This window comes from Fukomys damarensis, unplaced genomic scaffold, assembly GCF_012274545.1.
Source record: "Fukomys damarensis isolate Sample0158 unplaced genomic scaffold, DMR_v1.0_HiC HiC_scaffold_16, whole genome shotgun sequence".
Classification (NCBI taxonomy): Eukaryota; Metazoa; Chordata; class Mammalia; order Rodentia; family Bathyergidae; genus Fukomys; species Fukomys damarensis.
Genome location: NW_022900928.1, coordinates 85,592,719 through 85,617,306, shown reverse-complemented (window position 1 = coordinate 85,617,306; position 24,588 = coordinate 85,592,719). Strand labels below are relative to the sequence as shown.

General features: G+C 48.0%; 1 protein-coding gene across 1 annotated transcript; it reads left to right on the top strand.

Annotated features, from left to right (window-relative positions):
• Position 1: 1 nt before the first annotated feature.
• Insig1 (insulin induced gene 1) lies at positions 2–8,956 on the top strand (the record flags this gene model as incomplete). The annotated part of the gene is made up of 5 exons (XM_010642236.1): positions 2–206; positions 2,113–2,237; positions 3,824–3,990; positions 4,245–4,344; positions 7,861–8,956. Coding segments are annotated over 5 exons (627 nt in total), but the record flags the coding sequence as incomplete, so codon positions are not given.
• Between the last annotated feature and the right edge of the window lie 15,632 nt (positions 8,957–24,588).

Genomic DNA, 24,588 nt, shown 5'->3' with positions numbered 1-24,588 from the left:
CCCTGCGCCCCGGGGCCCGCAGGCCAGCAGCTGGCACCACGACCTGGTGCAGAGGAGCCTCGTGCTCTTCTCTGTCGGTGTCGTCCTGGCCCTGGTGCTCAACCTGCTGCAGATCCAGAGGAATGTCACGCTCTTTCCGGACGAGGTGATCGCCACCATCTTCTCCTCGGCCTGGTGGGTGCCACCGTGCTGCGGGACGGCCGCTGGTGAGTGCCCAGCGCGGGACACAGAAAACTGCATCCCCTGCCAGCCCCCTCCAAAGCAGGAGCGGGACACGTTTGCAAAGAGGCCGCCTCGGGTGACAGCTGGCATCACGGTTTCTGTGTCCAGAGAAGGACGGCCCGGAGGGTGGGGAGCCCGCTCTGGCCACAGCAGCCCTGAAGTTTGAGGAGCAGGGATGGAGATGAGGTTGGAGATAATTGGCCGTTTGAGCAAACCTGGGCCAGGCTAATGAGTCCCGTCCCTCTAGCGTCCGGCTGACAGAGGCACAGCTGTCACCCAGTGCCAGCGCCCAGAGATTGGCCACCTGCAGAACTGGTGAGGGCAGGGCCGCGTGCCATTGGCTGCAGGCACAAACATGCTACCCTGCGGGTAACTGACAACAAACTATCACGTGTGTGCCGGAGGTGGTTGCCAGGGCAGCAACTTGTCAGCACTTCCTTCTGCAGTGGCTTTCAGCCAAACAGCCACCACCCCTTCAGGGCACAGCTCCTGAGTGAAGGACAGGAGCAGGAACCCCTTATGAAAAGATATCTTGCAGCTCACCTGACCTATCCCAGAGATGCCCCAGAGCTCAACAAGGAGTAGATAGACTGTGGATTGCTGTGTTTTTTAATATAATTTCTTAATTATAATTCATCTGGTTTATAAAAACCTTGCGTGGTTGTGGCTGATCACATTGCTCAATACCACAGGAGCACTCAAAACAAAACAGCAAGACAAATACCTATGTACTCTATGGCTGACTTTTACTGGCTGCTTGTATGTTTTATACACTTTATTGTTGGTTTGCCCCTTTACAGCAGTACTACACTCTAGCTCCATTTTATAGATGTGGAGACTAAGGCACAGCATGCAGTATTCCAGCTTCCACAGTGGTGAGTGCAGAGCTGTGGCTGGCAACTCTGCATTGTCTCCCTACTGGAAGGCTGCTCCCACAGTAAGGGGCACAATGTGCTTCAGCCAGGCAGAGTACTGTAATTATTGAGGTGAGGCAGAAACTTCACATCTTTGTCCTCAGAAAGATGGGAACCTCCTTTTTCTCTGAACCCTTTAAGGACACGGTTGTACTAATGAGTTCTTTTTGAAAAGTGGATCTGGATTTGAAATTGCATTTTTTAAACACATTTGATACCAGAGTTTATTTCTTTGAATCAGAAACTCCATCTCCAAAATGAAGTATTTATAACTGGGACTTCAATGAATTCTAGGAAGATACCACAATTTCTCCTCCTCTTACCTTAGTACATGGTCAACCTTGCATCTCTTTTCATTGGTAAAAAAGCTGAATGCCCACCTCTCTCCTGCCAGACAAAGTAAAGCCACGGCCTGGCTTGAGCTCCTCTGTCTGGTGCGCTTTACACGAGAGCCTTGTGTCCCGTTTGAATCGCAGACAAACCACCTGGTTAGCCACTGTACTTTTGGAAAGCCTGCCTTCCCACTGTTTGAATGGTGTTTAAGATTCCGCATCTGTGGAGATTTCCTGACCATGCAGACTGTGTGATCTCTTCCTCCTCTGTACTCCAGTTACATAATCCTCTTCATGTCACACATGAGGAAACAAACATTAGGAGCCACATCCACACAGGACACCCTGGGACTAGTGGCCCAGTTTCCTCTTCCTGGGCCTATTCCCTTTCCAAGTATGGGGCTTGCACACAGGGGCCAGCTGCAGAAGAGGAGGAACCAACACAGGGTTGCCTTGTCCACAGAGTGCACACTGGCAGTACTTCATGTCTCACAGAGTGACAGCTACAACCCCTTAGAAGGTGTGGCCATCACACCTCTGTGGGACTGGTTTAAGTATTAATAATGGCCGTTAAAGAACTTGAATGTGAAAACTATGGCTTTCAGTTGGTGTGTTTTAACAGTGATATCTTTTTCTTTAAACAGCTGTTGTCGGCTTACTGTACCCCTGTATCGACAGTCACCTGGGAGAGCCCCACAAGTTCAAGAGAGAGTGGGCCAGTGTCGTGCGCTGTATTGCAGTTTTTGTTGGTATTAACCATGCCAGTGCTGTATCCTTGACTTGATGTACTATATCTAGAGTGTCCCTTAGGTCCCAGGGGGAAGCATGATATGCTGTTGAGCATCTGGAGTTGCACCTCATCCATGACTTTAGAGTATATCACCTGCTTGACACCTAGCAGGAGTCTTATGGTACAGTTGCTAGTGTCCCTTTGCATTTTGGGAAGCTGCTGAAAGAATGCCAGAGGTAATGTGGATTCCAGGGGTTCTCTTTTCTCAGTTGTCTTTTGGCTCATAAGAGTTCTTATTAATTCCCTTTGATCTATTTTCCTCCTGTCCTCCTAGGCTGAGTATGTGGTGGCTTCTATGGCAGTAGGGACTGGCAAGAGACACTTGTCACATTTTGGGGAGAGTGCATCCAAGGGTCAGTCATGGAGAGCCCGGAACTTCTGGCATGTCTGGGTAGAACGCCTTCTGTGCAGTATGCTTTGACTTTGACTTTTTGACATGGTGCCTTTTTAAGAATTGGTCCATGGTTTGAAAGATTTAGGTTTTCTTTAGAACAAGGTTGTTGCAGGCAAATGAACCAAATGGGCCCATGTAACCCAGGCTGTTATGTACAATAAGGAAAGAATTTCCAAATATGCACTCAGTAGTAAGTAGTGAGCAACTACATTTATGAAGATCTCAGGAAGTTGTGCTGAGTGCAAGTCCATGCTACCATAAAATAAGGCACAGACAGAAAAAGGTGCTGGGTGACAGAAAAGCACTTCATTTAGGCAAAGCACACAAAGGTAGCATTGGCAGCAGATCGACCAAAAAGCACAGATAAATCAAGTTTGGGATTTGAAGGATACATACCTCAGCTTTAGGTGTTTCTCACTGAAAGTCTAGGTGTGGTTGACAGGTGCTGAGTCATCATGGGGGCTCAATACGCATGCTTGTCCCAGAATTCACTCTGATCTTAATTATATTTATGACAGGTAGTACATATCAGGGTGGCCAAAGGTCAAACTAGGAGATTGGGCACTTATTCACGTAGAGTATCAGTGGCCTAGTGAGCTTTTCTTTTTTTGTTTTCTACCTTTTAGGGCAATGAAAGGGTGCTATTTAGAATTACATGGAGATAAAGGAATGACTTCCTAATCTCAGTTGTTGCCAACTGTATTAAGGTGAAGGAAATATATTCTTAGAGATCTGGATCCTTCAGTCTGCTTTCCCATTTTAATAGATGATAGCGCTAACAAATTCAATTTTTCATCAGTTGAGCAGATTGTAATGACAGCTCTAAGTCTCTTGTCCTGGGTTACCATTCTGACTGGACGTCATCACAGACTCAAAGGGACTGCTCACTTTAAGTTACCAAAAAGAAAAAGGAAAGAACAATGATTTCATGGAAAAACACATTGCTTTATGGCTAGAACCTCAGAAGAGTTTTATGTGTAACTTTGCAAGAATCTGCCCTTACAGTTCCACCTTGACATGGTGACCCCAGGAAAGCTAAGCTAGCTCCCTACACAGCTGTCATGTGTAAGGTTTGGGGTATACTGATGAACACCTGTGAGGAGCTCCTGGGGTTTTAGTTTTTGATCCTATGAAAAATTATTGAGCTTTTCTTTAACTTCTGTATCACCAGAAATTGGATTTTGCCAATAACGTCCAGCTGTCCTTGACCTTGGCGGCCCTGTCCTTGGGCCTTTGGTGGACATTTGATCGCTCCAGAAGTGGCCTTGGGCTGGGGATCACCATTGCCTTCCTGGCGACACTTATCACCCAGTTCCTCGTGTATAATGGTGTCTATCAGTAAGTGCGCGCCTTCAGATGCTATTGGCTTTTGTGCCTAATGACATAGACTGAGGCATAAAACTGTCAAACTGCTTATTCTCCACTCACAGGGAAAACAAATGTAGCAGTAAAACATATCATTCAAATATTGACATTTTCCAGCAGTTTGTGATTGCTTACCATCTTGTAGACCCCATAACAGAAAATCTTTGGCCCAGAATTACACTGGTGAAATTGACTACTGAGGCTTTTTCCTTTCTTTTTCCCTCTAGGTATACATCCCCTGATTTTCTCTATATTCGCTCATGGCTCCCATGCATATTTTTCTCAGGAGGTGTCACAGTGGGAAACATAGGACGACAGTTAGCTATGGTAAGTGAAATGACCATTGAGCACCCTACCCTGTCTGGTGGTTTATCCTGAAAGAACTACCTCAGGTGTTCACTGTTGTCTCCATTGACGTGTCTGGTTCGGACAGAACAGCAGGCAGAACTGAGAAAAGCATGTGGTAAAGAGATAATACTCAGCTGATTGTTTGCTAAATTATAAAGATTTATAGATTTTTAAACTCACAGTCTATGCTACAAAGCAACTAGAGTTCTAGTGCAGCCCTCATCTCCAAATGTGGCCCCTGGCCTCTTTTGAGTTTGCAGCTACAGAACAGCTGAAGCTAATGGCTTGTCACAAACTTCCCATCCTCCCTTGGTGTCAGAAACAAACCCAGATGACCTAGTGAAATGGCACTTTGCTCCCTCCTTCTGTTGCATGGGTACAGAGGATGCTGGGGAGACCCAGCCTTTTAGCCGTGGGTAGCCACGTCTTGGCCAGGGGACAACATGGGTCAGCAAGCAGTGCCCTTCTGGGGACAAATGGCCACGTGTTCAGGGAAGAGTCTCTCTGAGCATTGTAACACATGTCTCAACTGCTCAGAGTGAGAGAAAACAGTTCCACCTCCCGGGACACAACCATTTCCTGAAGGATGGAGGGGTATAAGAACAAGGGGGAGATGTTAGCAGTTCTGTTCAGTAGGCAAAAATGGACATTTGAGCACTTAAATTTTAAAAAACAAATGCAGACATATAAATGTTATTTCCAGATGACTTTGAAGAGCTGAAGTAAAATAAATTTAAAAAGAAAACTAGAGCCTTTGCTCCACAGATAAGCTCCCAGCTTCCTCAGGAACTTATCTCGGTACTTCATGCTATTTTTAAAGCTGTACATTTACTTGTGCCAGCTGATACCATTCACCGGGAATTGAATTTGAAGGCCCCTTGGGTGTGTCTGAAAAATAGAAGTCATTTCCAAGACTAGAATTGGTAGTGTTCCACCAGTTTCTGGGTCTCAAGCATCTTTCTCATCTGTTCCTGTTAATTTCCTACAGATCTGCCAAAACGAGAATCTCCATTGAAAGAATTGTTTCTCATGTCCCTTAGTGGAGAGACAAAGGATTTTGCTTTTTTTTAATGTTAAAGATCTATATGGTCAAATAGTATTAAAGTAGTGTGCTGCTTTTGCACACAGTCACGTCCCCTTGTAGCATACCTTATTCACTCTCAGACCTAAGGAACTCTGGAGTTGGCTGTTGCATTGAGTTGAGTGTGCGTGTGTGTGTGTGTGTGTGTGTGTGTGTGTGTGTGTGTTACTGGTTTGTGCTGAAGATGAAACCCAGGGAAAACCAAATGTAAAATGTCATTCAAATATTGGCATTTTCCAGCAGTTTGTGATTGCTCAGCGTCTTGTAGACCCCTGCCACTGAGCTTCAGTGTTTCCTCTCTTATTTTGAGACAGGGTTTTGCCAAGCTGCCCTGGTTGCTGTCAAACTTATGATCCTTCTGCCTTACCTCCTGAGTAGCTGATACTGCAGTGTGTGTCACTGTGCTAGGCTGCTTTAAGATTTTTGAGTGTTCTGTGGCAGGAAATTTCTGTGAAGACTTTTAGAATACAACTAACCTCGACCAGGTTAGCTATTCATACAATGAAAAGTGAGTAGCATTAGAAGACTTGGTTATATTTTTGGGTTGATGTATTGATGCTGTTGTTCATTTGTGTTGGAGGCTTTCGGGTCAGCTTTAGGAGATAACAGTGACGGTAATCTGAGCAGAGGCAGAGACTTCACAGTACATACAGGTTCTTAATGCCTGGAGACATTAGAAGAAGCCCATTCTGAAAGCCTTAGTTAGTACTGAATTCCTAGCACCCACAGGACTCCTGCTCCTGTTCCCTTCTGGGTTTTCCCATGGTCCTACCTGCATTAACCCCTTAGTGAAAAGTGGGGACTTCTTTAAGGACAGCTGCCCCGCAGCACTCAAGCTAACTTTGCTGATACTTCAGTGGTCTCTGTATTTCTTCCATACTCTCTCTGCTTGCTGTTGTTTTTTGTGTACAAAAACACTACCAAAGCATTTGTCATCAGCTTGTGTGATGAAAAGGAAAGAATGGGCTTCTGCTGTCATTCATAGAATTTGAAGCTGTTGCTGTTTGCATCCTAAAGGTTTTTTTTTTCAAGAGTTGGCTTCAGGCTGCTGACAGCAATCAGGTGTGTGCCTGCATACTGTTGCTGCCCCACAGGAACCCTGGCTGCAGAGGTTGCCTCTCTGTTGGTGGTGTGGTTTGGCTCTGCTGTTGTTGATTGACCCAGCTCAGCCACCCTCAGTAACAGCTGTACTCTTGCTATTTCGGATTCACATTGGTTGAGCCCTTGCTGCTATACCCCAGACATTGTGCTAAGCCGTCGCTGTTCACTTTGGAGCCCTTGTATCATAGCACTTTGAGGTAGAAAGTATCGTTAGGCCATTTTAGATGGGGAGGATCAAACACTTTGCCCAGGCAGATGGAATTTGAACTGCTCTTGCCTTTAGCATATCTTATTCCCCTTGCATACAGCTCCTGCCTATCATGCGGCCTCCAGATGGGTTGCAGAAGTCCATTGGTGGCTCTCATCATGGGAGCTGGTTGTGTTCTTGTACAGTGCAGACCTAATTTTAGTACATTGAGGCCTCTGGGCTCTAACACTACCTTCTCCTTGTTATCCGTGCATAGGGAGCAGGTAATCAACTCTGATGAGCAGTTTGTTTCTGGGTAACTGGCAGAATGTGCTCACCTTGCTCTCTCCTGCTGAGGTATGTGTGTGAGCCTTTCTCGTTTTCATGTTTAATGCTGCTTATCTTTACAAGTGAGTGTGTATCCTAGGAGGTCTTCCTGGGTGCCATCAGCATTCCAGAGTGCCTGGTGCTTCTGCAAAGACTGTCTCTTCAGACAGGGTAGCCTTTGGTTTTCTGGGTGATAGCCCTCGCATTCAGTATGCTCATCTCAAGCTGACTGCTCAGGTTGAGGAAGTAATGTACAGGAAGACACCAGGCTAGGAAAGGGAGCACCTTTCATAGCAGCAGTGCGGCCTCAAGCCCCAGTAGAGGCAGCTTGGCCTCTTGGGTCTGCTTGGTCCTACACTAAGACTTAGCACACAGGCTCCAATGAGGGTCACAGGGGAAGGGACAGAAAGTGTTGATTGGAACTACCCAGCCTTTTGTACCAGCCTACTACTGGAGGTGAGGGTTGGGCCAGAGACCTCCTCCTTCACATACCCAGGCAGTTGTCAGCTGTACCTGTCAGAGCTTTCATGTTCCTGTCATGCTGCATGTGCCACTTCTGAGACCACATAGTGAGGCTCCCTCACGCAGGGGCTGCTACTCCTGCAAGGTGGGGGACCATGCAGACTAGCTGGTGAGCTGTTCTCAGGCCTCAGGGCTCCACGTTCCTCCTCTGTGTCGGTCATTTTGTCCACTCCCAGGAGTATTAATCTTCTCAAAGCCTTTTAGGACCCTCTTCTTGACATTTGAAATATTTATACACTTAGTTCTAATTTTGCTTCTTTTTTTTCCCCTCATATAGGGTGTTCCTGAAAAGCCCCATAGTGACTGAGCTTCCAAACCCACTGAATCTGAGGAATAAGAAACCAGATTTGTAAAGAAACTCTGGGACAGTGGGTTGTGATGAAGATGATCTTTCTCCTACTCTATTTAGATTGGGCTGACTGTACACATGACTCCGGAAGAAATGTCCACCTACAAATGTCTAGAATAGAAAAGTGGAGACAGTGCTTACCTTGAAGTCTTACCATGACCGAGCACGTGGTGCCCGCCCGTGCCCTGGAGTTCCCTGTCCCAGGCTGCATGGGCACCTAGCAGGGACAGTTTCCCAAGTATTAGATCACATTCCTGTTATTAAAAAGAAGTTGCCATATTTTAAAGCCTTGAATTAAAACTTCATTACCAACTCTGTTTGTACCAGTGCCCAAAGGAAATAGGTTGATGGTGCTTAACAAAGATGAAGTATGGTATAATAGGAATATTTATCCAAAAGATTTTTAAAATAGGGTTGTGTGAAAAAAGCAAAAAAAAACAGGAGGAACAGTGAATGTAGGGAGGTGGCACTTCACAGGGATCACGCTGTGGCAGCTCATGATCACACTCGCTGTGGTGGCACAGCGCTCACCCCTGCAGTCATGTGCACATGCGTGTCACAGGGAGCAGGCCATGCTTTGTGTAGACAATCTAATGAGAGAAAAAGGCAATGAGAAGTCATGATCCTACACTGCGATCATGGAATGTTGACCTCTGTGACGTTTTATCCAAAATCTCTAATCATCCTAGAGTGGATAACTGTCTGCCATGTATTTTAGTCTCAGTGAGGCAAAATTGTTTCTCTGTGACTCCAGAGTAGAGAGGTCTATTTTTTCCACAGCCCTATGGAACTTGCAATCTGTGATTGCCATGTAAAAAGAAGAGTGCGTACGTCACTGCATTGCCCACATGATGTTTCTAAACATTCGACGATAGTGGTGAGCACAATGTATTCATTTAATGGTATAGACCATGTGGACCTAATTTGCAAGTATTGGGTCTTAAACTTCAAGTGCAATGTACATGAAAACCAATCTGAGCCTTGTATCCTCTTAAATATTTATTTTTTTTTTATTGTCTGAGATGCTCCAGAGAAGGGTTCTCCGTCCATTTCAGTGCCGCAGGGAGGCAGTTCAGCAATACTTCTCAGTTGCAGAGTCCCTCCACCGTCAGACCTTCCACTGAGCCCAGTCCTTTGACATACTCCAGTTCTGCGGGTTTAGTCATTTTTACTTACAAATTTACCTTTTTATATTTTACAACTTAAATGTTTCTGGTTCATTCTAAATGGATGCAAAGCCTCCTTTGAAGCAGAAGTCCCGGTCAGCAGGATGGGAGTGAGGACTGCCCGGCTGCCAGTGCTGAAGTCTGCGGGTTCCTTTACATGGGGGTGGCTTTATTTCATTTTGAGGAAAATGTCTTGGAGTAAATTTTAGGTTTCTGAAGTTTGTTTTAGAGGAATTTTGTTTAAAAGCAAATGGATTGTCCTGAACTTTCAGGTGATCATTTACGAGTTTTCTGAAAATGAAAATAAATGATAAGTTATGTGAAAACATTTTTCAGTGAAACTATCAGCCTTTTGTGAAAACCAGAAGTTGCTAGTTGAAAGCAGTACGTGAATCTTTCAAATATACTTGATCATGCACAAACAATATGGTTTTTTCTCTTAAACTGGAAATAAATCTGTATCTGTTAGAAAAATGTCACCCAAAAATGTGACTCTGAGGAATTTTTTTGCCAATAGTTTATAGCAGATATTGAACCAAAGTGATCTGAGTTTGTAAAAGTATAAAATAGTATAAGCAAAATTTGCACTATACCAGATTTGAACATCGAGTGAGATTCACATTCATACTAAGTTTTCAACATTGTGTTCTTTTTGCATTCATTTTTTACTCTTATTAAAGGTTCTAAACCAATTGTTGTACTTATGGGTTTTTCTTTTTAAAGGGCAGGGGTGTTGGTATCCTCTGCATAGGACACTGGAATTTGTCATGAAAAAATACGTTGTGGCTCTTCAGGTTTGATGGAATTTCTACAGGACATGTGGGTAGCACCATTTGGGCTTTCTGTGTGGTGGAAGCTAAGTGGAATTGAGGGGTGCCCTGCCCACTGGGCCAGTGGTTAGACTTGGCCCTGTTTCTTCCTTTCCCCTCTTCATAGGGCTCACTCCTGTTGTGGGTGTTCCTGACAAGCAGCCCCGTGTATTCCCGTAACACTCCTGCCATGCTCAACACAGTTTTTAAATAGTATTAAAATGGTAGCAGCAAAAGGCTTTCTGTTACTGTCCTTAGCCTGTGCATTTTATAACATCCCATCCAAGAGGTTCCTACACATTCGCAACACTTCTTTCACGGTGCTGGGAATGGATCCCAGGACATGGTGAATGCTGCTAGGCAAGCCCTCACTACCGAGCCACACATTGGCCCTGGTCCTGCATACTGACAACATGCTATTCACCCCTGGGCAGAGAGGGACTTGGGGCAAATGGGGTGCACGCATCACCCGCCTCACTTCCCACTTCCTGGTGGCTCCAACAGTGAAATGCTTATAGAGACCTAATGAGGTTAAAATTCTGGAACCTGGCTTTGAGAAAATAATTAAGAACAGGGTATGTGATTCACAAAAGATTACCACTTCGATTGCGTGGGCAAAGCTGTGTAAACAAACTTGGTATCAAATCAAGGACAACTTTGTGTCATCTGTGGTCTCACAGAAGGAGCGTTTTGGGCAAGTTTTAAAAACTACAGTGGACATTATCAAATCATATGGTGGCCTGGCACCACTCCACCCTAGAACCATGGTCATTTCCTACATTTTGGTAGAAAGCAGTGTGAGAGGAGGAATCTTTTCAATCCTTTCATCCTCACCACCACCCCTTGCCCTACCCTCTCTGTCAGAAAGGACCATTTTAAATCTAAGCTTTGCTTTTCACTCATTTCACACATTAGAATAAATGACCTGTGGTGAAGAATGTTCAGTCCTGAGTTTCAAATTCTCTTCTGTGATAATCTAACTCCAAAGCAGATGGCGCCTTCAAGTTGATACTGTAAAATGGAACAGGTTAAGATCTTGCCTCATGGGCCATCCCAAGGGGGCCTGTGGGCAGTAAGGCAGCCATGAGAGAGGTTCTATGTTGGCCCTGAACACAAGCCCAACATGGCAGAAGAGAAGGAAGGGGGGCTTCGAGTAGATCCAAGTCCTGGCACCTAACTTGGGCTCTGGATTTTCTGTCGATGTCCCTACACTCACACCTGAATTTCTTTAGGAATTTATGACAACTTTTAATGGTATCTGGCACAAGATGAACTCTTGGTAAATGTCCCTTTCCCTTTGTTCCTCAGTTTTCTCTGGAAAGAATGTCCTGAGATAGTGCCACACTGATGGCGGCCCCCAGTTAGTCTGTCATGGTCAAGTGGAAATGTCAGCATAGTGTGTGACAGTGGCTCCTCGCTACAGCTTCCTCTTAGAGATGATTTTTATAAGTTTCTCGATGACTGACTAACAGCACTGCTGTCTCACGCTGAGCACATTCTCAGTTCCAGGAGCATGATGTGGAGTATCTTGCAGGACATTCCCAGGAGGAATTTATCAGTAGAACCAAACTCCTCCCATTTTTCTGTCTCTCTGGGCAAGTTTTTCATTTAAATTCTTGCAGTTGATTCCCATTCACCCTCAGACTTTGGCCCAGAATGTTGTTTCTTACTCTGCTCATCAAATCAAGTCTGCCCACACCCTATTCCCTGCAGAGATGGCACAGCAGCCACTCAAGTTTGATGGCATCTAAATGATGTATGTGTAGGCTGCAACCCTAAGGTGGAGGTGCCTTCTGTGTGTCCTATTCTGGTGCCCAGCTGGAGGGTCTGCTGCTAAACCTGTCGTGATGCTGTTGAAAGTATTTGAATAAATGAATTCATCCACTTGTTCATCAACTTGCCCATGTATCTGCATGCCTACTCCATGGCAGACTCAGTATGGTTCCCATCTGCTGCCCTGTCTTGTGCCAGCAGCCTGCTAATCCCCTTTTTATCATCTGCACCACCCCTAGAATGGGAGATGGGACTGGAGCCCAAAGCAGAGAGATCCTCCAGGAATGTGAGTGTAGACTACAGCGGGGCTGCTTCCTGCTCTGGGCTATCCTGTGCCGCAGGCACCATCACCAGGTAAGGACGCTACCACAGCACCCGGGCCTACTTCCCCAGAACAGGATTGAATTTGCTTTGAGCAGTCATGGTCTCCTGCCTTGCTGCCCCAGGGCCCAGCATCTGTCATGCTGGCCAGCTGTGGGAGCATCTTTGGTGGAGGAGGAAGAAAGTGCCTATCTGGTGCTGGCCCCATGGATATCCTGAGAACCTCCCATCTGCTTACCCTTCCCATGTGCACATCTGTGCCTTTGACACTGCATCTTTTGCTAAAAAGGTACTGCCCTTCTGCTAAATCCTCTTATGCCCCGGGGCCTGCTGCCGTGGGCCAGTTTGCAAATTGGCATCCCCCTTGGCCCTGTTCCACATAAGTAACAACAAGGGCAGGATGAGCATGAGAAGGTCAGCTGTAAGCAAAAATTAAAAGGAAGGCAGCAGTGACATGACACATCTTTCTCCTGGTGGATTTTGTACTGCCCCTGGTGCATGCTGGGCAAGCAGGTCTGTACTGGATCATTACCTCTAACCAAGGGTGCATCAGGCCAGTGCTGCTTCATGCCCCAATGCTATGCCTGTCCTCCTGGAACATCCAGCAGCCTCAAGCCATCTGAAGAGAGGTCAGCATGCCAACAAATCATCAAAAAGAACATCATAACATACCATCCAACCAGAGGACAGTGTGCTCCATTATCTTATCAAGTAGTCGAAACAGTCTTTGGGTCCCCTTGGAAACCTGGGCACTTGGAAATGCCCTTTCCTGTGGCTTCTCATCCATGACACTTGCACTTCTTGAGGCATGTACAATCATTCGATTGTTCCTGGAGAACACTAGGAAGATCGTGCTATCGAACACTCAGGTATATGGAGTTGTGCTGGGTACAGGTCTCCCAGTGTCTACCGAATTGGTTCCTGTTTGGGAAAGAAATAACCCACTTAGTTACCAGGGAGATGTAGTCTGTGCCTCTGGAGACCAAGCTCTTTGGGGACAGTTTCTCTGGCATTTTAATAACTCCAATCCTCCCCCGTAATAGATATTCAAAAGAAAGATACGGCTGAAAAAAGGAAAGAATAAAGGGAGAAAGAAAAATAGGGAGGCAGGGAAAGGAGGGAGAAAAGTTCTGGGCTAATTGTTAAATACTCAAGTGTTGATGCTGGTTACAAAACCAGTTAAATTAAAATGGTCTTCATCTAGTCTTCATCTAGCACTGGGCTTTGGTGCTTGGTTGTCGGTGAAGAGCATCAGAAATCTCTGAGGACCTTGGCTCCCCAAATGAAGATGGAAATAAGGTCAGGGAGAGTGTTCCTGACTCATCATAGCTGGCCTCTTATTTTTTATCCAAAGGCTGGGACTATCTCCACTTGAGGCCATTTTTTTCCCTGGGGAATCTCACTGTTTTTCACCTGGTGTTATGAGTTAGATTGTTTCCTTCCTAAAAGAAGTTTTGTTCAAGTCCTGTTATGGTTTGTATCTAGATGTCCTCCAAGCACCTCATGTGCTCCTAAGCTGGGCTTTGGGAAAGTGATTGGATCATGTGGGCTTCTAGCTGACTTGCTGTCAGGAGATGTTGTCTGGTAGGAAGAGGTGTCACTGAAAGTGTGACATGGAAGGTTATATCTCCCTTCTTAGGTCCTCTGTTCAGTCTCTCTGCTTCCTGGGTGCCATGAGATGAGCAGCTTTCCTCTCCCCAGGCCCTTCCACCATGCTGTTCTGCCTTGGACTTGGACTGAAACCTGTAAAAGCTGTGAGCCAAAAAGAAAGCTCTCTTCCTCTAAGTTGTGAGTGTTGTGTATTGTGTCCCAGCTATGAAGTAAATGACTAAGATAGATTTTGGTACCATAAGTGGGGTCATTACTGTGATGCTATATGCAATAATCATGGGTTCAGAAGCTTTGGAACCAGTTCACAGGAGTTCGGGAAAGTTTGGAGATGCTATCTGAAGAAGCCCTGCAATACTGAAAATTTGAATTTGAGATTATGGTCAGAGCTCAGAAAACCAGGATGATGATAAAAAGACAGATGGTAAAGGCCAGGCTTAGGAGGTTTGAGTTGGGAACAACTTCATTAGCAGTTGGACTCCAGGCCATGTGTGTTATGCTGTGGCAGAAATTTTGTCTTCATTTTTTTTTCATGTTCTGAAATATTGCAGGAGACTGAGATTAAGGGTGGTGTACTAATCTGGTAGAACAAATTTCAAGGCATCCAAATGTTGAGACTGTGGCATGGGTACCATTGGCAGCTTTTAAATAGCTCTACATTGAGACTGAAGAGCAAATGGCACAGCTGAATGATTCTGAAAGTTTTGAGTTTGGTCTGAGAGGAAACTCAGTTAAAGTTGGGGCCTGCAAAGACGGGAGCAGAAGAGAGCTGGTTTCTGAAAATATTAGCATTAAAAAGAAGCCAACTGGGACAATACAAAGAATGTCTTTTGAGGTTGGGAGGAATCTAAAAGACTCCTCCCTTTGTAGACTCAAGGGTAAGAGGAAAAAAAAATCCAAAAGCTCAGGAGAAAGCCCTAGGGCACCCTGTTCAAGAAGATTGCCTAGGATTCTTGGATTCTGTCTACAGTGCTCGACCATCCAGGACACTCAGAGGTCCATGTGGCCATGATGCAAAAGAGCCTGGGTACTGCTGGAGTCTGCAGCAGACCTTGGTGTCATCCATGTGGTGCTGGTTTTACAGGTATGCAGAATGTGAGAGCTACTGGGTCATGGAGTCCTCCATCCATATTTCAGAAGAAGGCCTGGGAAGCCAGACAGTGTGCCCAAGGGAAGGGCAGTGTGCCTTGTGTGAAGTTGTGAGAGTGAAGTCAAAAGTGTAATCAAGACCCCAAGAAGTTAGAGAAGAGAGGAAAGTGGATGTCTAAGGAAAGCTGCAAGGAGTAAGCAAAGTCAGCCCAGAAGAGAGGCCAAGGGAGCTATGATCACTGGAAGGAACATGGGGAGTGGGCCACCCAAGCTCTTTAGAGTTTGCACTTCAACACAACTTGCCCCAGGTGCTGGATATGGAGCTACAGGATTTGATGTTTTCCCTGATGGGTTTTGATATTCTTTTGGTCCCATTCCTTTCTATCTCCCCAGTTCTCCCTTTTGGAATGGGAATGTTTATTCCATGCCTTTGTATGTCCGCAGTGTTTAACTTTCATTTTGATTTTGACAGGGGCTCACAGCTAAGAGTTGGTCTTAAATCTCAGAAGAGAATTTGGACTTGAACTTTTCAGCAATGCTGAAACTGTTGGGATTTCAGCAACTCTTAGAGATGGACTAAATTCAGTTTGCATAAAGGGACATGCATGTATAAGTCTTTTAGGTGCCAGAGCCAGAATGGCATAGTTTATATCTAGATACCCCCCAAGAGCCTCAGGCTCTTATATGGCTTTTGGACTCGAACATGGGGGTTTAAGCTCACTTGCTGTTAGGAGGTGGGGTGCCAGAAGAAGCAGTCACTGCGGGTGTGACTGTAATTATATTTATATTTATATATAAATTTAAATTTATATTTCCCTTCCCAGCTCTTCCCTTGACTCTTTCTCTGCTTCCTGTCCACCAGGCTGTCCACAATGGGCCATGCAGTCCTGCTTTGGAGCTGGCTGACTATTCAAGGACTGAAACTTCTAAAGCCAAAATAAACCTCTCCTCCTCTAAGTTGTGGGTGTCAGGTATTGTGTTCTAGAGACAAGAAAAGTGACTAAGACAAGTCTGAACCCCTAACATCTCAGAATGTGACTTCATTTCAAATAGCATCTCTGCAGACTTAAGCAGGTTAAGATGAAGTCCTCGGAGTGTAGGTCCAAACCCAGTAGGACTGGTATCCTTGTAAGGAGGAAAAATGGGGACAAACACACACAGAGGGAAGATGATGTGAAGAGAGGGGGGATGGCGTGTGAAGGCAGGATTGACGGCCACCCTGCCCTTGCCCCTGAGAGGGAGCAGGATCTGTCCCCACTTTTATCTATATCTCCTGGCCTCTGAAACTGTGCGAGGGGAAACCTGTGTTGCCTGAAGCCTGCAGTATGTGGTCCCTGTTACAGCAGCCCCAGAGACTAGCAAGAGTCACGATGTTAGAGAAGAGCCTGACACTTGTTTGGCTTTTACACTTCACGAAGAGAGTAAAGCTGTGGCACCTGCTCATCCAGAGGCATTTGAAGACAATTCCAAGTTCCAAGGTGGCTTGTAAGGAAAGGCTTCAAAACATACAGCTGGGCACCCAAAGCTTCCTGAACTCAGGCCTGCATAGCAGGGGACAGATAGAGGACAGAGGCTACTGGACTGAGCACATGGTCAGTGGGCTGATGCAGATGCTGCCACCTGAGAGCCCCCAAGACCCGTGCAAAGGGAACAGCCCCGGGGACAAGGCAACAACAGCCATCACCCTCGGGATGAGGTCCCTAAGGTTACCCTGCTTTGTCATCAAAGATAACAGAATGCTCCACTCATTCTTCATAAATCAGAAAGAGAGATCTGTTTTGAAACATTTCAGAGAGATCTCTGTTTAAAGATGCCCAAAATGTAAGAGTTCTACTGTTTGAAGTGAAAACTTCTGTTTGTTTTGTTGTTGCTTTGAAAGCTCTATTTCTTTAGAAAAATCACTAGGTGGGAAATGCTGAGTTTCCAGCCCAGTGCAAGAGAGAAGGGTGCAGGCTGTGTTTCTGGGCAGGAGACGTAGGAGGCTGTCACAGCACAAATCCAACACCTGGGTTGAGGAAACTGATACCCAGAAGACTGCTGAGTAAACCAGGAAAAGTTTACTAGTCTTCATACAGACATAAACAGCTCCAACTCAAATCACTACTGACCAGGCAGAATTCAACACCCAGTGTCAAATTCTCCTCCTGGGAATATCAGCTAATCTCCTCCACAGCAGACCCCCCAGGGAAACCTATTGGCCAAACCAGAAATATAGTGTGAGCCCAAGTAATCTTCTGCCCTTCCACCCAGGATGGGCTTCCTGGCCTCCAGCCAGGTTGGCAGCAAACCCTCCCAGTGACACAAAAGAGGCTCTCACAGCTGCAGGTCAGTGGATGGAATTTTCTCCTGTTACCTGGAAACCGATCACCTCAGAAAACATCTTAGGAACAGGTCTACCCTGCCTACTCTGGCTTCTGTGTCCAGCTTGGTCTGGAGCCATTCCCCTGCTGGTGCCCAAGCACTGACCTCTGGCTGAGCACTGCCCACGTGTCCCCAAGTAGCCACCAGCCCTGGACTCCCTGAGACCTCCATCACTGGTGGGATGTATCTCTCACTATGAGCTCCATGTGCCCCAGAACACATGCTGAGACCTCTGTGGGGTTCCCCTCTGTCTTTTCTCTTGGGACCTCAGAAGGTGACTGTATTAGTCACTGGGGCAAAATATATGACAACTGTCTTCCCAACCTCCCATACATTCAGCTATGAACTCATCAGTGGATCAGTCTGCTCGTGAGTCCGCTCAGGATCCAATCATCTTCCATAGGCTGCACTTCTGAATCCATGAGTCTTTGGGGAACATTCTAGATCTAACCACAATAGTGACTCTGAAATAAGGTCATTATGGATGTAATGAGTTAAAATGAGGTCAGGCTGGAGTGCAGGGGACCTGATAAGAAAGGAGAGACACAGAGGGAAGACCACCAGAAAACACACACAGGGAAAGACGAATGAGTGACAATAAAGCTGGAGGCAGAACTTAGCTGCCCCCAGGGAATGGCAAGGGCAGCCAGCAACAGGAAGCTGAGACACAGATATGGGATGGATGCTCCCTTAAGTCCCAGGAGAAAACTCAGTGCTAGCACCTTGACCTTGCACTTCTGCTTCTGAACAGAGAGTGGGCAGTTTGTTGCTGCTTATTTAGAGTTCCTCATAAGTAACACAAACACCCAGCAAATCTTTCTTTTGCTCTTTTATTCCCTCTTCTCCCTTGCTTACCCAGGTCCCCTCTGTCCAGGAAGTGCAGTATTTCTGCTCATTATCATTTCTGCATTATCAAGGGACTGTGGTGGTCGGTGGCCCTGGTTCCCTGCTGGGTATTTCTGGGCACCTGGTGACTGAGATGACATCATCAGTCCCTCCTGCCATCTGGCTAGCCAACAGGGACAGGCTGACCTTGCCAAGGAAGAAGCACTGCCGGATGCTGTGCTTTGGAATTCCTAGTGCATCAGAAACCAGCAGGAGCTTTCTTCATCTACACAGTTTCACAGGTGACACTTCAAGTAGGGTTGGAAGTGGCTCTTTTTCCCAGTGAGTGAGTCATGCTGGATGGTGGTGGCCAGATGAAAATAACAAGCAAAATATGGCATTGCCCCCAGGCTCCCCGGACACAAGGGACACAGAATGAGGTGCTCACCACAGCCGGTGAGGTTGTGGATGCACAGCTGCCCAGTGCAGAGATGGAGGCACAGTTGTCCCAGTGGCCTTTGATTCTTCAAGCAAATGGATCCCATGATCTGCCCACCCAGTAAGTCCTCACTTCCTGTGGGAGCCACTGGGTCCACACACCCTGGACATGACAGTGTCCCCAGTCTTCTCCCACAGGTGCCAGGAGCCCCCTTCCTGAGCCACAAAGACCTCCAGATGGTGCCTGTGTGCAGCAGGCAGCAGAAGGACTGGAAGGCAGGCCCAGGCATTGTCACCTGTCCTAGCCTGGCAGCAGGCCCTTCCAGTAAGGTCCCCCAACCCTGCCCACCCCACTTGCAGCAGCTGGGAGCCCCGGAGCCTTGGTGCTCCAGAAAGTTCCCCACCTTCGCCCACACATGGGTCCTCCTGCCTCTCAGAAAAAGAAGTCCATCCCAGGTCCTCAGCACCCATGCCAGGACACCAGTGAGGCCTGAGGCCTGGGACACCATGGCCTCCCACGGAGGACCTGGCAAATGGTGGAAGAGGCTGCTGACCTTGATTTGTTCTTGCTGTTTTAATTTGTTTTCGAAATGGGCAGACAACACTACATGTTATTATCAGTCTAAAAAGTCCCTGGAACACCTGCCAAACCGTCCTCGTGGTCTTGGGTCAGCCAGGTTTCCCTGGGACAGGCTGTACCCAAGACCCACCCTGTCCACCCTGTGCACGCTGTCGCTATCACCTGTGCCCTGCCAGGATGTCCCTAAACTGAGGACTGCTGCCCAGGCCTGGCCTGAGGCCGTCTGCCCACGAGGCCTACACGAGACCGAGGTCCACCCCTCCACAGCCATAGGCGCCAGGCCACAAGTCCGGGCCACTCAACCGCTGTCGCCGGCTGACCCTGGCCCGGAGCCCAAGCTCCACTGCGCGTCCGTAAAGCCCGCAGCGCCCCCTGGTGGCCTCCGCACCTCGTGCTCGGGTTGCCTGCCCCGCCAGAGTGGGGATCGCAGCCGAGGTATTCAGTAGGTGAATCTCCACCGGGATGCTGGTGCTGAAAACGTTGCATGGAATCTGTTCTTTCCACATAGGATACACAAAACCCAGGGACCTTGAAGCAATTTGCTTACTTAGGCCTAAGACACAGGGACCTGGGGCGCGCGTGCGTACACAAGGCTGAATGAGTGCTGGAGATCACGTGTGGGGCCAAAGGCAAACCACTCTGAGGTAGACCTAACTACCACGCCCAGCCCGGCTGGGCCCGCCCTGCCCCTCCAGGCCCCGTCCTCCAGGTGGGCCCCCTGCTCTACCTGGGGCAGGATTCCCATTCAACCTCAGCTGCTCCGCCTGAGGCCCAAGCCAGGAGGGAAGAGAGACAAGTGTTCTGGATAATGTGAAGGCAGCCTGGTAGGAAGCTTTGCCCTTGGGGCCCAGGTAAAAATTACAGCAGCTGCTGCATCTCTGCCAGCACGAATTTGTACGCTAGTCATTTTGGCAGCTGGCAAGGAGTGAAGAAAAAGGTACTTTTTTCTCATTGGTGAGTTAATCGGAAGAGTTAGGGAGGGGAGCGCAGGGCGCCCCAGTGCCTAGGAGGGAAGCAGGCTGCTCCTGTGTCACCCCTGTGCATGCTTTGTCCTTTGCAGCCAAGGACAGAGCCAGCGCTGGACATTTCCCAGTGAGAGCATTCTTGGAGATAAGCAGTGATCCCCCTACACTATCTGCAGGCCAGGGCCTCAGAGGCAGGGCTGACTCCCTGCACCCCTCGACACAGGCTAAGCAGGTATAAAAAAGTCTGAGTGTCTGGTAAGACCTGAAGTTCACAGTGGGTGACTGGCCAGGCCAGGACCATGTGGGAGGCCCTGCCCCACCTGCTCTGGGGCCAAGTTGAGGCCAGAGCTGAGCTACCGGACACAATTGCAAACATCTCCCCTCCCCCAGAACACTTTCCCTGCCAACCCACTGGGTGGAATGTGATCCCCCACTCCTTTCCTGTGTGGGCTCCGGGTGCAGAGCACCCTGCCTCCCACCAAAACACTGCCCTCTGACCTGGCTCTCAGCTGCCAGACTCTTACTTCTGGGGCAGTGGAGCCAGTCCTAGTGTCAGGACAGGGGAAGTGCTACTATGTCCAGTGGGCAGAGGCCAGAGACACTGTGAGCAGTCCCAGCACCACCCAGGACAGTGCCCAACACAACAGTCCCCAGGGTGGTCCCCAACAACCAGGATGGTCCCAACACAACATGGGTGAGAAAATGGTTCCAACTTCTCTGCGTCTTAGAGCCACAGGTTCTCACATGTGGAACTCATTCCATGATGGATTCCCCTTTCAAAAACCTTCAGATATACAATGACTTTGTCTCATATTGTCAAAATAATCTTAATTTTTAAAGTAACATAGTTCCATATGCTTATAATGAAAAATAGACCTTCTTTGCCCACTACCCACCCACTGGACATTTTTGCATGCATATACGTGCACACGCACGCACACACACGCACACACACACCTTACAAACCATGTACATCAACTGCTAGTTCTCCTGAATTCCTCCCATCAAAATCAATAATTCTCTCACCTTCCACTTCTTCTCTTCTGTATTGAAACCAACATAGTAGATCACAACATTTCATCAAACTGCTATTCACTGGCCTTATGAATTATCACGTAAATATTGTTCAGAGCTGAGCCACTTCTTGTATTATGGTTATGTTTCTTTCCTTGTGGAACTTTTTAATTGAAGTTAATAATTACCTTTCTTTCCTCCACTAATGTAATTCTTTTTTTTTCTTCCTGGCACTGGGAATCGAATTCAAAACCTTGTGCTTGCCAGGTCGGCATGGTGCCACTGAGTGAAATCCCTGGCCCTCCACTAATGTGATTTTTATATTCACCTCTGTAGCCTTTGTGTCTGGATTCCTAGCAGGACCTTGAACCCTCCCCATAGTCAACACCTCAGAGGACCCATCTTGTAGGGTTTTGTCACTCCCACCCAACCCTTTGTGTTTCTGTCAAATCCCACCCGAACCTGAACACATTGATGTACCCTTTGGTGTGTGTTTTATAGGGGCCCCCAGTTGTCTATGTTGAGTCCTAACCCCAGGACCTTAACACATGGCCTCTTTGGAGGTGGTGTCATTGCAGACATAACACAGATGAGGTCATACTTGAGTATGGTGGGTGCTGAATCCGATGTGGCAGTGTCCTGCAGGCACTGTAGCATATACAGGCACACAGGAAGGGCCCATGTGCAGATTGGCATAGTGGAGCCATAAGCCAAGTATCCCCAGAAGCTGGAGAGGGTGGGACAGGTCCTTCTCTAGCACATGGGAGGGAGTGTGGCCCTACAGACATTGGACTTCCGGCTTCTAGACCGGAACAGTGAATGTTGCTGTTTAAACCACATGGCCTATGATGGTGCTTTGCTAAGGCCAGAAACTGATATGCCTCACCCAGAACTGATGTCAATCACCTGCTCCACAACTGCCCTCTGCCTTTCTGGTGTCTTCATTTGTAGGAGGGGTGTCGGGAGTGTAGCAGAAGACCCACAGGTGACATGGAAGAGGGGGAGGCCAGGCACCCAGACAGCAGAAAGCCCTCAGCTGGTGGCAGGGCCTCACTCTGGACAGCCAGGATGCTCTAGCAACAGGGACCTGAGTAGTCGGGGGTGGTAGATTTACAAGGCTGCAGCCTGCCCACCCCATACCCTCCCCAAAGCAGCAGTGACCAAAACCGCAGCACCACAGGCCCAGACAGATTCAGTTCTCACACTCACAACCCAGGTCTCAAAGGAGGACACCCAGATCCATTAGCAAGTAGCAGAAAAGAGACTGAATTCCAGCCCCTGGATAAACAGGGGCAGTAAAGGCCCTGCCTGATGGGTGGTCCCAGGAGGCAGAGGGGTCCTCCCAGGCTGCCCTGAGGATCCCGTTCTTGGGTCCAAATGGGTAACGCCTGCAGCTCCTTTGCATGGTTCACCCTCACACAGCCTGGGGCATCCACCTCCTGGCCAGAGGGGACCTCACCCCAAAACCAGGACCCTTCCTGCATCTGGGAACCCAGGGAAACTGCTATGGAAAAGTGGTGGAGCAGTGCAGCCTTGCGTGGATGGAAGGCATGTGTGTGCAGGGGTGTGTGTTTGCTCATGCGTGTGCAGGGATGTTGCGGCTCCTTTTCACTGCAGTGACTGTGTACAAGCCACACAGTCACCACAGCAATGAAACTCGCATGGCCCCTCCACTGAGCACACATCAAAGCCAGCTGCTCAGTGGACAGGACTCAGGAAATGACCCCAGATGCACGTCTGTTACAGGAGGACAAGGCACCAACACTGGCTCCTCTGAGGAAAGGTGCCAAGGCCTTGGCTGTGGGAATCACCAGGAGCCTGCTGAAAACTGGCTTCCCTGTGCACCACTGTGGCACAGCTCAGGGATGTGTTGGGTGGGCACAGGGGGTTGGGAGACCCCAAGGCTGTACCCTCATCCTAAACAAACCACTTGGCAAATGTGACCTCACCACTGCTGTGGGGAGATGGGGTGGTGTCTGCAGTGCCCCAGGGATGGGTTTCTGTTGTAGTGAGGGTTTGCAAAGAAATAAACTTAATACAGGACACATAATTTATAGGATTATTTTATACTATTTACCCAAAAAGTCAAATGCAGGGAAATGCAAGAGATCTGGCCATGCACTAGAGACCCAGAGAATCCAGCCAGGGATTCACATGGCAATATCCCACACAAATCCAGCTAAGGCCTACAGTCCAAGGCAGTGTCCTCCATGAGTCCAACCAATGGCCTAGAGCCCATGGCAATATCTCATGCCAGTCCATATCGAGGATCTGTACCAGAAAGGCCCAAAGGCCAGTTGTGGAATCCAGAAAACCCATGCCAGCGGGGTGAAGGATTTGTGTCACCAGGCTGAGGGATCTCTACTGGAGCCAGGAAGTGATGCTCAAGGCAAAGATCAGAGCTCTGCTGATGAGAACAGCAACCATTCCCAGTGACAGCGAGGACCCAAGCTTCTTTGCATCAGGACAACCAGCGGGGAAAGCTTCCAAAAGAAAATCAACAACAGTCTTTCCCTCCAGTTCTCTATGCCGTTGGCAGCAATCCTCAGGTGGTTCTCCCACACCCAGACCACGTTGACTCAGTTCAGCTGGGCCTTCCAAGTTGACCATTAGTGATTCCACTATAAGTCCTGTTTTGAGCTTAATGTACCACCTCCTCAGGAAAGGAGAGGACACAGGTGCAGATGGTTTGGATTGGAGGGCGGTGCTCCAAAAGAGTTACTGGATTTCCCCAGGAGTCTGCCTCTCTTGGACTATGTGGGGGTTATTTCAGGGGTGGTTCAATCCTCACTTTTTATTAGATTTTAATCAGGAGTAACCATGTTGAATATTTCAGATTGCCTTTTGAATGTGATATTTTAAAGAACCATGTGGTGAAGAGAAGAACATGGGGAAGCATAAATTTTTAAAGTTCTTCCCTTCTGTGTAATGATTCTACCAGATATCTGCTACTGCTCAGCTCTGCCGATGGCCAATCAGTAGCATTTTCCTGGTGGCTGAGGCCTCCATCCTCCTTTCCCAACCAACCAACTACCATCCAACCTCTCCAGCCCAGCTGTTTATGTGAACTCACAGGGTCTGATTGCACAGCTGAGAATAAAAACACCAGGCTCTATGCCCTACTCCACCAATTGCTCTCTCCCTGAATTCAGCAGATGGTCCATGTTGACACAGGAGGGCCCAGCTGCTGAGCACATGAACGTGTGCACACATACAACATGTGCACTGGATCTCTGTCTCTGCCCCCGCCTCTCCTGCACACAGATATTCTTGCTTTTGCACCCAGGTTGTTGTGAGAAGATCGCATCAGGAGGGATCACTCCTTCCCACCCTGCAGCCCCATGCCAGGCCAGGACACTCCCAGCCCCTCCTCCTGCTGGGATGCCACAAACCCCAGAGATTCTGATGCTCACCCACAGCCAGAGGGGGACCACGCAAGGACAACGAGACGGATCAGCCGACCCATCCACCATGCATCAGGCCCCACTAGGCCCCACCCCACCTCCTAAGGGGCTCCTCCCAGTGGGTGACCAAAGGGGTCCCCACACCCATTTCCTATGCAGTCTGCCAGCTCTGAATCTCTACCAGGGCAGGAACAGACACCGGAGATGTTAAGTGACACAGATTCAGGCTAGTCTCCCAAGGGGACACCCCTAGCATTCAGAGTGGATATATTTGTCCCTTGAGGAAAAGGCAGGCAGTTGACA